The 12,844-nt window shown below is 46.7% G+C and overlaps 1 protein-coding gene across 2 annotated transcripts; it reads right to left on the reverse strand.

Moving 5' to 3' along the window:
• Positions 1–6,205: 6,205 nt before the first annotated feature.
• Positions 6,206–7,707, reverse strand: LOC146651630 (uncharacterized). Of its 2 annotated transcripts, none has more exons than XR_014907888.1 (2): positions 7,038–7,707; positions 6,206–6,874 (listed from the first exon to the last, which is right to left on the reverse strand). XR_014907888.1 is itself a non-coding variant. In XM_085384244.1 (2 exons), exons 1-2 carry the CDS (start codon positions 7,269–7,271, stop codon positions 6,483–6,485), a joined length of 474 nt encoding a protein of 157 aa, XP_085240370.1. In that variant the 5' UTR covers positions 7,272–7,648; the 3' UTR covers positions 6,206–6,482. The 2 variants fall into 2 exon arrangements, 1 of the variants encoding a protein (XP_085240370.1); XM_085384244.1 differs by having other exon boundaries at positions 7,190–7,648.
• Positions 7,708–12,844: the final 5,137 nt, after the last annotated feature.

Genomic DNA, 12,844 nt, shown 5'->3' on the forward strand with positions numbered 1-12,844 from the left:
CAAGATAGACAGCGCACAGTGTGCTTTGAGGCAGCAGCCAAGAAAGCTGTAGTCCGCATCTGTGAATACCCATGTGTACACCTGTGTGCATACCTGTGTGGATCAGCATGCTTGCATTCCAAAGGTTTCTCCATGTAATGATCTGCTAGAGAGTGTGGGGAGCCACAGCCCTGTCCTCTATGGTATCAAGCAGGTATGGAGGAGATCAAAACTCCAGACATCCAGAGGCCCCCAGAACACAAGAGACCAAGGAAGACCCACAGAGGGGCAGCCGCGCCACTGTCCCAGTAAGAGCTAAGGAGAGTCCCAGATGAGAGCTCATTCAGCAGCCGCGGAGCAGAAGCCAGGGGGAGTTGCAGTGACGCGCCCGTGAGCTCCGCCGGCAGCCAGCTGTGCCTGAGTGACCGAGCCCCAGGCCGAGAGGCCGGGGGCACCCCACCTCCAAAGTGGCCCGAGCGAGCCCCAATAAGCGGCCGCCAAGGAGTGAGCCGGTGTGTACCCGGACGCCCACCCCCAGATACAAAGAACCACCAATGCACCGATACCTGAGGGAGTCCGCCACCGGCAGGGGAAGTGGTGGTGGGTGGAGATAGGCCTCCAAACCTTGGAGGGCCCGAGATGTCCCCAGAGAGGTGGCGTCTGATACCCAACCTGACATATAGACACAGACATACAGGCACACACAGACACAAACATCCATTCCCACCCTCATGCTCTCATATGTACTTCACACTCAACCGACGTGGAGACAGACATAAAGGGACGCTGTATACACGATCACACTCCCCAAGCGTACTCTACTAACCGGGTCTAGGTACCCTTGCCCCTGGAGGGGGGAACTGCACCCAGACCCAGGTGGTGTTACCCTTTTCCCTGCGGTGGGGAGAGGCAGACCGCCCCGACTCCGCAGCAGCAGGGAGGCCCCAGACCGCAGTCGGACGGCCCATTCCTCCTAGCCCCCCCGCTCCAGTAGGCCGCAGAGAATGGGGGTGAGAGAAGACTCCAAACCTCCCTCCACCCGCTCATTGTAGTGTTGATGCATGTGTGTTCTAAGGTGCAATTAAAACCCAGGAGGGCATAGAGCTACCTGCCAGAGAGCAGCAGGTAAGCGCATAGTCCCTCCTGCTAGCCCTCAATGTCTACATGTATTTAAAATTGAGAGGTGGGCAACGACGCCAGGGGTGAGGCGTACACCCTGATGGTAACTTGGACTCCGTGTATCGTGCCCACCCCCAAGATCCTATATGTATGTGTAATGAGGGTGTGAGTAATGTGAATGTCTAAGTTGTGGGATAAAATTGAGGCAGAGGCAGCCAGAAGGGGACAGAGGGGGGGGGTAGCCTCCTCTGCATCCTGGTGACATACCCCTACTCCAAGGCCCTGCATGTGTGGGTGGTTGTGGTGGAGCAGGAGGAGGGAGGCAGCTGGAGATGGGGAGGGAAGGAAGGGAGGGGCAGGTGACCCCTCCCTGGGGCCAGCTCCCCCGCTGACCCCAGTAGGCACTCCCACACTCCGCGACCCGCCAGGGAAAGGGGGGCCCAGGCCCATCCAGACCGGGGCCCAGCGCAGCAGCGCCCCCCGGCCCCACAGAGCCCGGGACAGTCCACCCAACCCCACCACAGAGAAAACTGCACCCACCCCACCATCCACTCGTCTTCCAGACTACATGAGACAATAGACGCCCAGGCTGAGATCTTCCTCCACCTCTCCTGTATCTCCCCCTCCTGCAGAGAGTTCCTGAGGGGAAGAAAGCTCCTGCAAGGTGTAACAATCTCCCCCACCGGTTGAAGAGCCCCACAGGCGACTCGACACGCCGGCGGCACCCTGCGCCAGGGATGGGCTCCCATGCACCCACCCGCCCACAACCCCGGCAACACACAAACCAGGACCCAAGGCCCCGAGGCCCAGCCAGGGCCCCGGCCCAGAGATGGAGCGCCCCCAGACCCTCACGCCCATCCCGGACCGACCCAGGGGCAGACAGGCTACCAGGTCAGTAACCCACGTCCATCACCACAGACCCTCCCCTAGCCCCGCTGCACGCAGCCACGAGGAAATGGTCAGAAAAAGGCCCCCAACCGGACATGACCGCTACCCCGGGTTGAGCCCCCCAAGGAAGATGCCTCCGGGGAACCCCCCGACGCCCTAAGCCTGTCCCTGCCCCCACACCAATCACAACATTGAAGGCGGGACCAAACTATGACCCCCCACCCCCACTAGGTGATGGAGCCGATCAAAGGAGCCCAGAGCAATTGATCTGATGTGGTGGCCGAGGCTGTATCAAAACTAATGTAATCTAATAGATAATTTCTATATTGGTTAGAATTAAGATTGTTTTTATTTTTCCAGTTCATGAGGACTGTTTTCTTGGCTATGCATAGGGCAGTGAAAACCATATGGGCTAAATTGTTTTCTGAGGTGACATTATCTAAGCTGCCCAACAAACACACTAAGGGGGAGGTTGGAATGTTACATTTCAGACACTTTGATAAGTCTTCACATATCTCGTGCCAAAACTTCTGCACTGGTGGACAGAACCAAAGAGCGTGAATGTAATTGTCTGGTGTATTGTTTTGACAGTGTGAGCAGTTGTTGGAAGATGTAAAGCCCATCTTGAACATCCGATGACCTGTATAGTGCACTCTATGTAGTATTTTGTATTGTATTAATTGCAGACTGGGATTTTTAATCAATTTAAAAGTTTTTAAGCATACCTGAGACCAGAAGTTTTGGTCTAAACTGACTGATAAATCTGCTTCCCACTTTGCAATAGGAAGGGATATTGATTCATCTAATTTAGAGAATGTTCTATATATTTTAGATAATAATTTGGGGGATTTAAGAGTAAGGAAATGTGCCGCACTTGGTGGTATTTGTAATTCAACTTGACTGAGGTTAAATTTCTTTTTTATTATGGATTTAATTTGTTGATATTCTAAAAAATTTTTCTTGTTGATCCCATATTGTGCAACTAGTCTGTCGAATGGGATCAATTCTGTTCCCTCCAATATATGTTCTAAGTATTTAATTCCTTTACAACTCCATTCTGGGAAGTTAATCATATTATTGTTTTGTAATATGTCAGGGTTATTCCAGATAGGAGTACGTTTGCATGGGATTAGTGAAGACTCCGTTATTTTTAGATACTCCCACCATGCTGTCAGAGAGAAGCTGATGTTGATACTTTTAAAGCATTCATGTTTTTTGATGTTTGAGCTAATAAATGGTAGGTCTGAAATCTCTAGATCCTTGCATAGTGCCTGTTCAACATCTAGCCAAGGTTCATCTAGGAAGGTATGTTTTGACCATTCTGAGATGAACTGAAGCCTGTTGGCTAAGAAGTATTGGTGAAAATTAGGCAGATCTAATCCTCCTCTATCCTTGGTTCTTTGTAGCGTTTTTAAGCTGATGCGCGGGGGTTTATCTTTCCAAAGGAATTTGGAAATATATGAATCCAGAGATCTGAACCAATCTTGTGATGGTTTGATCATCAAAAATAAGTAATTTATTTTTGGCAAGATCATCATTTTTATAGTGGCGACCCTTCCCATGAGTGATATGGGTAAAGATTTCCATCTAGTCAGATCGCCTTCTACTTTCTTTAGAAGTGGGATGTGATTTAATTTAGTTAAGTCTGAAAGCTTAGGAGAAACATTAATACCTAAATATTTAATATTTCCGGATTGCAGTGGGGCAGAGGAAGAATTATGGAAGGAGCAGTTAATGGGGAGAACTGTAGATTTTGGCCAGTTAATTGAATAATCTGAAACTCTTGAAAACCAGTTTATTAGAGTAATTACCTCAGAGAGGTTGGTTTGTGTGTTTTGCAGAAAAAGCAACACATCATCCGCATAGAGACTGATTTTATGTTCTATGTTCTTACATTTTATGCCCTTAATTGTTGTAGCCTGTCTAAATGCTGCTGCTAGAGGTTCGATAAAAATTGCAAAAAGTGAAGGGGAGAGTGGGCATCCCTGCCTGGTGCCCCTCAGGAGACAGAAGCTGGGGGATGTCTGGTCATTTGTTCTGATACGAGCTGTTGGGGAATTGTATAATATTCTTATCCAGTTTATAAAAGAGCTTCCGAAACCAAATTTGTGTAAAGTTGCGAATAAAAATTTCCAGTTAACTCTGTCAAATGCTTTTTCTGCATCTAGGGATAATATTATGGTTTCAATGTTTTTATTGTATGAGTAGTCTATTAAATTAAGTAATCTACGAGTGTTTGTTGAGGAGTGCCGACCTTTTATGAAACCAGTTTGGTCAGGGTGAATTAAGAGGGGGGTTATTTTCTCTAATCTCTTTGAGAGAGCTTTGCAGATTATTTTAAGGTCTACATTTAAAAGAGAAATTGGACGATAGCTTGAGGGAAATAAAGGGTCTTTGCCTGGTTTTAGCAGGAGACTAATGTTGGCAGAATTCATATTTGGTGGTAGTCTGCCATTTTCCTCGATTTCCTGCAACATTCCGTGGAATACTGGTGCCAGAATTGTCCAGAATTCTTTGTAGAATTCTGCAGGGAAGCCGTCTGGACCTGGAGCCTTATTATTGGGCATACTTATCAGGGCTTCCTGGAACTCACTTGGTGTCAGTGGCGAATCCAGTTCCATTGCTTGACTGTCTAGTAATTTTGGGAGATTTACGTTGTCAAGAAACCGATCAATTTCATTTTTAGATGGGTTTATTTGTGGTGAGTATAAAGTTTCATAGAAATCCCTAAAAATGTTGTTTATTCTTCCAGGGTCATATATTGTGTTCCCTGATAAATCTTTAGCAGCACATATAGTTGTTTTTTCTTTATTTATTTTTAACTGGCTAGCTAGAAATCGACCTGATTTGTTACTGTGTTCAAAATTCTGCAAGCGAAGTCTTTGTATAAGGAATTGTGTTTTTTTATTAATAGTTTCATTTAATTCTAGTTTTGTTTTGCATATTTTGTTCAATGTTTCCTGATCTTGGTTGCACGCGTAGGCTTCTTCTAGTGATTTGATGGTTTTTTCTAATTCCTGAATGTTTTTGTTTTCTTCTTTCTTTTTGTGTGATGAGAAAGAAATTATTTTACCTCTCATCACAGCTTTTCCTGCTTCCCATAGAACAGACGCAGATATTCCGGGAGTGTCATTAAAGTCTAAGTATGAAGTCCATTCCTTTTTAAAATATTTAATAAAGTCTTCATCTTTAAGCAGTGATGTATTAAATCTCCAGTTTTTACTTGGCGTAGTATTATTCTTGTGTATTAGTTTTAAAGATACAGGACCATGATCACTGACAGCTATAGGATGAATCTCAGTGTCTGAAATGTCACTCAGCAGTGAGCTGCTGACCAAAAAATAATCCAGACGAGAATAGGAGTGATGAACATGCGAGAAAAAAGTATATTCCTTACTGTTGGGGTGAAGGGAGCGCCATGCATCGCGAAGGCCAAAGTCGCTCATATACTGTTTGATTATATTTGTGGATTGCCAATTGCGCTGAGTTCCTGCTGTGTTGAGCCTATCCATTTCTTCATTTAGTCCAAGGTTGAGGTCACCGCCAAGAATGAGTGCGCAATCGAGGTGTTCAGAGAGTGCACTAAAAAATCCGTGGAAGAATGAGGGTTCATCAACATTTGGACCATATATACTTACATAGTTTTTTGTTCAATATTGATAGTTTAATAATTAGAAATCTACCCTCTGGATCTATAACTGTATCGAGTACTGTAAAATTAACATTTTTATGTATTAAAATTGCTACTCCCCGTTGTCTAGAATTATAACAGGCTGCAAACACGTTAGGAAACTCAGGTGTTTTAAGTTCGTTTAAACCTGTGACAGGTCTGTGAGTTTCTTGTAATAAAACAACATCTGCCTGTAGTTTTTTAAGCTGGTTAAATATCTTTAACCTCTTTCCTCTGGTGCCAGCTCCATTTATATTCCATGTGACAAGCCTCAGAATGCCCATAATTGTGTGTGTATGTCTAATGATGTACGCTGGGTGTTTCGTTTAGACAGGTGGAGAGAGTGTGGAAACATCCCTTGTTTGTAAATAGAAAGAGAGAGAGAGGAAAAAAAAGTGTGGTGAGAGGCTCCATAAGTCTGACTATGTGTGAATATTCACTAATATGAACAAGCGTGGCTGGTTTATGTGTCCTGCAAGTCTGTGCGTGCTGTGAGGCTGTTGTGAATGTGCTGCCGTTGAGCGGATGTGTTTGCGTGATCGTGGTGTGAAAATATGGAGAAATAGAGGGTGTTTGTTTGTAGGTGAGTGGGGAAGTGGGTGATTACAGCAGTGAAAGACAAGAAAAAGAAAGAAACCACATGAACTGTGAGCAACAACAAAAAAAAAGAAACGAAACGGAAACATTCCAATTAAAGCAATGACGGAGGGTGACGGTGTTATATCTGCTATGACATCATATTGATATTACTAGGTTAAACTCATGTTAAAGGAGAGAGTGTGAATGAATAAGAAAAGAGTGTAGCGGGTTCTTATCTGGAGTGCAGTCAGTATAACCACGGTGTGGTGCCGGGGTCGCGGTACAGCTGTCCGTCCACGTAGAGCCGGTCCACAGCGATGACAGCACGGGAGCCTTTCTGGATAAAGCTACGTCGAACTGGGAACAGGACCTTGCGTCGTTCCAGGATCTCTTTGGGGAACTGGTCGTTCACGCTGAAGTCCGTTCCTTTCAGCTCTCTGCCGTGACTCTTCACCTGTTCCTTTTGTTTGAATTGGCTGAATTTGGCCACAATAGGCCGTGGTCTCCCGGTCCGCGACCGCGCGCCCCCCAAGCGATGTACTCTATCGAAGTCGATGTTCTTTACGGTGTCCTCCGGCAGCTTCAGGTGGATTTTGATGAAGCTTTTCACCATTGCCTCCGCATCCTCTCCGGTAGATTCTGGAATACCAGAGAACACAAGATTATCTCTCATGCTACGGGCTTGTAGATCGATAACGGACTCTTTTATTTTTTTATTTTCAATGTTTAGCTGGGTCACGTTATCGGTGAGAGATTTGACCGACTCCCGTAGCGTGGTATTTTCAGCGGCAAGCGTTTCCACCTGCTGCTGGCTGAATTCCAGGGATTCTCTCAGAGATTTAAATTCCCGGTGTAAAATCTCCACCAGGGCCAGCCTCGCATCGAAACTGGACAATCGCTTGTCGATTGACTCCAGGATGTCTGCGATGTCTTTGCCGGCAGGCGATGTTGTACCGGGGGATTCTGCCGGGCGAGATCTCTTCGATGACGGCGTCTCAATTTTGGTCGGGGAGGATGTACTCTGGGCCTTCTTCATGACTAAATCTTGAAAACAGCGGTCGATGTAATCTTGGAGAGCGTCTAAACTCTCCCCGTTGTCCTCCAGGGTGTTAGAGATGATAGAACAGATGTTGTTAGTTATATGACAATCGATTAGTATATTTGGTAATATTGAAGCTTGAAAAACCTTTGTTAAACTCTAAGCTACCATTTGCTTTTTTTTTTTCCGCCAATTCTCCGGCGTCTGACGTCACCTACAACATGGGTCGCTTACCTTACTCGTCACTTCCGTCACTTCCCGTCCTCTAATGGATGCTCCAGAGAGCACCATGGGGTTAGTATCCTGCCCGAGGGTACTTGGCATGCCTGCCTGGTTCTTGAACAGTGTCTGCCTCATTCTGACACGTGTGAATTGTCCATTGAATGAACCACTTTGAACCAAAAAATAATGTATTCTAGAATTTCACCTGCTTTTTTTCACCTGGAAAAAAAGATGATGGGATGGGGGGAGTGGGGGCACATGAGCTCATCATAGCTGAAACAACCTTGGCTGTGAAAATTTTGGTAATGGAGAAGTGTTTACAGCACTGTTACGCTCCAGCCTAGGGGTACCGGTACGCAACATAAGAGTTCAAATGCAGAAAAACCCATTTCTTAGTGAACAGTGGTTTATTGGTTTATTTTAACTGAAGCGTGACTCCAGGGTGAACAAAGGCCAAAATAACAAACAAAACCAGCTTAATCAGTCAAGGAAGTGCTACCTAAACCCTACCCTAAACCTATAAACAGGAGGAAACAATACAGAAAACAACAAGGCAGCTCACCCCTTCGGCTTCAGTGACTATTTACAAGGTGCTATTTACAAGAGGAAGCTAATTTACGCACTATATACTAGGTTACAGAGTTTGGAGGCCAGGGTCAGGTCTGCTGCTGCTGTCAGTTGCTGCCCCAGGACAACTGCTGGTGAGGGATTTTGAAAGCGACCACGTGATCAGGGGACCAATCAGCAGCCGTCAGCTTATCCAATCAGGGACCTGCAGAGACTTAAAGAAACAGCCACCAAAACACATTACGGCCAGGGCCGTAACACCCCCACCCCCCCTCGCCCTTCCCAAGACCAAACATCTCCCCTATAGGTGTTTGGCACTTAGGAGTTCAGAAAACCACGCGACGGCGCATCTGCCATTACATTCTCGGTTCCTTTTTTGTGATGGATCTCCAGATTGAAATCCTTCCATCTCATGAGCCTCTGGTTAGAATTTTGCATCCTAGTCAAAAACACGAGGGGGTTGTGATCGGTGTAAACTAGAGATGGCACGATACCACTTTTTTATGTCCGATACCGATACCGATATCATAAATTTGGATATCTGCCGATACCGATATGAATCCGATATAGTGTTTTTTAATCAACAAAACTGTTTTTTTAAATATCTTGCTGCATTTTGTATAAGTTCATATTCAAGTTTAAAACAACAACTACACTAAAGCTATTCTGTTATACCTGTATGCAAAAAAAAATATTTCATAGTTCAGCAATACTGATCAATCTAATAAACTTAAACCTGCACCATCCTCCCTATTCTGGTATTTTAAAGAGTACTTAGCATAAATATTAAGCAACCTAACTAATAGGGTTCCAACTCCCAGCAACAACAAAAATAAATAAATAAAAAATAGGGAACCACCCCTCACGCTCCACCTCATGATGCTTAATCAACATAATCAACCTTAATTTGACACAGTGTGGAAAAAAAAATGCACAGAAATCAATTATTTTTCAAGAAATATTAAATAGATTCAACATCTTTCTTCAACAAAATTGCAGACTGCACAGATGGTACCTTCCCAAAGGAAAAAGTACTATAGCTTACTAGGGTATATATATTAGACTTAATAGTCACTATATACAGTAATACAGTAAAAGGATGCTGGGCATCCTCTGCACACGGCCATTAACAACCAGAAGAGTCTGTTCAGTGACAGGTTGCTTCTCCCAAAGACAAGAACAAACAGACTTAAAAACTCCTTTGTCCCACACGCCATCAGACTGTTTAACTCCTCTCTGGAGGGGAGAGGGAGGGGAAACAGGAGGACAAAGAAGGGGGGAACAACTAAGCTGTAGTGCCTCTTCACCTCACTGTGCAATACCTTTTGTGCAATACTTTTGTAAATAGTCAACAGTGCAATAGACCTCAATACTTGAAATGTGCAATTCACTTGTATTTTTATTTTTTATTCCTATTTATTCTATTTATCCCCTTCGTATATTTTATTTATATATGTGTGTGTGTGTATATATATATATATATATATATATATATATATTTGTGTTGTACCTCGTCAATCTCTAGCTGTGAGAGCAGTCCCTTCTTTCGAATGTTGGAACACTGAGCTACTAGTTGTTTCGCTGTCATTGTGGATGTTGGGTATCGAAGAATCCATAGGTCCCTCATCCTATTCATGTAGCCCCTTCCGCCGGGGTTACTTGCGTAGTAGCATTCCAACAACGCCCTGTTTTCGTCCCTTGCCCACCGATGCCTTCTTGTTCCAGTAGCCCACTTTTCGTCAGGGTGCCCTGGTTCCTCAACACCTGACGCGGACCTTGTTGATCCGGGCGACGTCCGAGCCGGCATGCCTTCATATTTATCTGTCTCGCTCATGTCTGCGGTAGGCTTGCTTAGCATAGGGGGTCTAGCCTTAGGACCCTTACTGGATACAGACGCCCCAGGCAGGAATCGAACTTGCGATCCTCTGTTCCAAAGGCGTGTAGTTTAACCACTACGCTATCCAGCTGCTTGGCCAAGCTTGAAACCTGGATCCTCCGTAGCCGGTTACCAAGATTACGTGAAGTACCCTCAGAAGGTCTGCTAGATGATGTTAATGCAGCACTACGGGCAATACCTACAACCACGATTACCGACACTAACAAGCTGATCTACAATACGGCAGCAGTGATCAGTGAGATGCTTGGCTACAAGTTGAACAGCCACAAGGGGCAGTACCCTCCATGGAGAAGGAGGCTAGAGGGCAAGATCAAAGTAGCACGGAGGGAGGTTAGCCAACTAACGGAGTTGCAGAAAGGTGCGACAAATAAGGTGCCTAAGAAATACAGCAAGCTGTCCATACCTGAGGCCTTGGAAACTGCCAAGCAAAGACTCACAGCCTTGGCCAGCCGCTTGAGGAGGTACACCAGAGAGATAGAAGGCAGGAGAATAAACCAGCTGTTCTCCACAGAACCAGCAAAGGTGTACTCTCAGTGGCAAGGGAACAATAAGAGAACAGCACCACCAAGGCTGGAGACGGAGCAATACTGGAAGAGCATATGGGAGAAGGATGCAACCCATAACGGCAATGCTCAGTGGCTAGTGGATCTGAGGGCAGACCACAGCGACCTCCCTGAACAGGGTCCAGTAACCATCACAGTGGCAGATATCCAAGAAAGGGTCTCCAGTATGAAGAGTTGGACAGCACCAGGGCCCGACATGGTTCACGCCTACTGGCTGAAGAAGCTGACTGCACTCCACGAGCGTCTGGCAGCACAAATGAACCAGCTGCTAGTTAACGAGAGACACCCGGAATGGCTAACCGAAGGTCGGACGGTCCTGATCCCCAAGGACCCCAAGAAGGGAGCGGTCCCCTCCAACTACCGACCAATAACCTGCCTCAGTACTACATGGAAGCTCCTGTCAGGCATCATATCGGCTAAGATGAACAGGCACATGGGTCAACACATGAGCGGGACACAGAAAGGAATTGGCAAGAATACCAGAGGTGCAAAACACCAGCTACTGGTAGACAGAACAATCAGCCGAGACTGCAAGACCAGACTGACCAACCTGTGCACTGCCTGGATTGATTACAAGAAGGCCTATGACTCAATGCCCCACAGCTGGATACTGGAATGCCTAGAATTGTACAAGATCAATGGGACCCTAAGAGCCTTCATCAGGAACTCAATGGGGATGTGGCGTACAACACTAGAGGCCAACTCCAAGCCCATAGCACAAGTTACCATCAAGTGCGGGATCTACCAAGGAGATGCTCTGTCCCCACTGCTGTTCTGCATAGGCCTGAACCCCCTCAGTGAGATCATTAACAAGACTGGCTACGGATACCGACTACGGAACGGAGCAGTTGTCAGCCACCTCCTGTACATGGATGACATCAAGCTGTATGCCAAGAGTGAACGAGACATCGATTCACTGATCCACACTACCAGGCTATACAGCAATGACATTGGAATGTCGTTCGGACTGGAGAAGTGTAGTCGGATGGTAACAAAGAGAGGGAAGGTAGTCAGAACTGAGGGGATTGAACTACCAGAAGGCAACATTGCAGACATAGAGGACAGTTATAAGTACCTGGGGATCCCGCAGGCAAATGGGAACCATGAAGAGGCCACTAGAAAGGCTGCAACCACCAAGTACCTGCAGAGGGTCAGGCAAGTCCTGAGGAGTCAGCTGAATGGTAAGAACAAGATCCGGGCCATCAACACATACGCCCTGCCCGTGATCAGGTACCCTGCTGGGGTAATAGGCTGGCCAAAGGAGGAGATAGAAGCCACTGACATAAAGACAAGAAAGCTCCTGACCATGCATGGAGGGTTTCACCCCAAGTCCAGCACCCTGAGGCTGTACGCTAAGCGGAAGGAAGGGGGCCGGGGACTGGTGAGTGTCAGCACCACAGTCCAGGATGAGACAACGAACATCCAAGAATACATTGGGAAGATGGCCCCAACTGACCGAGTGCTCAGTGAATACCTCAGGCAGCAGAAACCCAAGAAAGAGGAGGGAGACGAGGAACCATCATGGAAGGACAGGCCCCTGCACGGTATGTACCACCGGCAGATAGAGGAGGTGGCTGATATCCAGAAATCCTACCAGTGGCTGGACAAAGCTGGACTGAAAGACAGCACAGAGGCACTAATCATGGCAGCACAAGAACAAGCTCTGAGTACAAGATCCATAGAGGCTGGGGTCTATCACACCAGGCAAGACCCCAGGTGCAGGCTGTGTAAAGATGCCCCAGAGACAATCCAGCACATAACAGCAGGGTGCAAGATGCTAGCAGGCAAGGCATACATGGAACGCCATAACCAAGTGGCCGGCATAGTGTACAGGAACATCTGTGCCGAGTATAACCTAGAAGTCCCGAGGTCAAAATGGGAGATGCCCCCAAGGGTGGTGGAGAATGACCGAGCTAAGATCCTGTGGGACTTCCAGATACAGACGGACAAAATGGTGGTGGCTAACCAACCGGACATAGTGGTGGTAGACAAACAGAAGAAGACGGCCGTAGTGATCGATGTAGCGGTTCCGAATGACAGCAATATCAGGAAGAAGGAACACGAGAAGCTGGAGAAATACCAAGGGCTCAGAGAAGAGCTCGAGAGGATGTGGAGGGTGAAGGTAACGGTGGTCCCCGTGGTAATCGGAGCACTAGGTGCGGTGACTCCCAAGCTAGGCGAGTGGCTCCAGCAGATCCCGGGAACAACATCGGAGATCTCTGTCCAGAAGAGCGCAGTCCTGGGAACAGCTAAGATACTGCGCAGGACCCTCAAGCTCCCAGGCCTCTGGTAGAGGACCCGAGCTTGAAGGATAAACCGCC

This window comes from Rhamphochromis longiceps, linkage group LG16 (genome assembly GCF_057381845.1).
Source record: "Rhamphochromis longiceps isolate RC_006_pf linkage group LG16, R_longiceps_female_GT1.1, whole genome shotgun sequence".
NCBI lineage: Eukaryota > Metazoa > Chordata > Actinopteri > Cichliformes > Cichlidae > Rhamphochromis > Rhamphochromis longiceps.

Bases quoted from the DNA above. Each gene is read 5' to 3' on its own strand.
- LOC146651630 (XM_085384244.1), bottom strand. From the start codon at position 7,271: ATGAAGAAGGCCCAGAGTACATCCTCCCCGACCAAAATTGAGACGCCG. The intron at 6,875-7,189 runs GTACAACATCGC...CTGGTATTCCAG, and splicing joins TCGCCCGGCAGAATCCCCCG to AATCTACCGGAGAGGATGCG.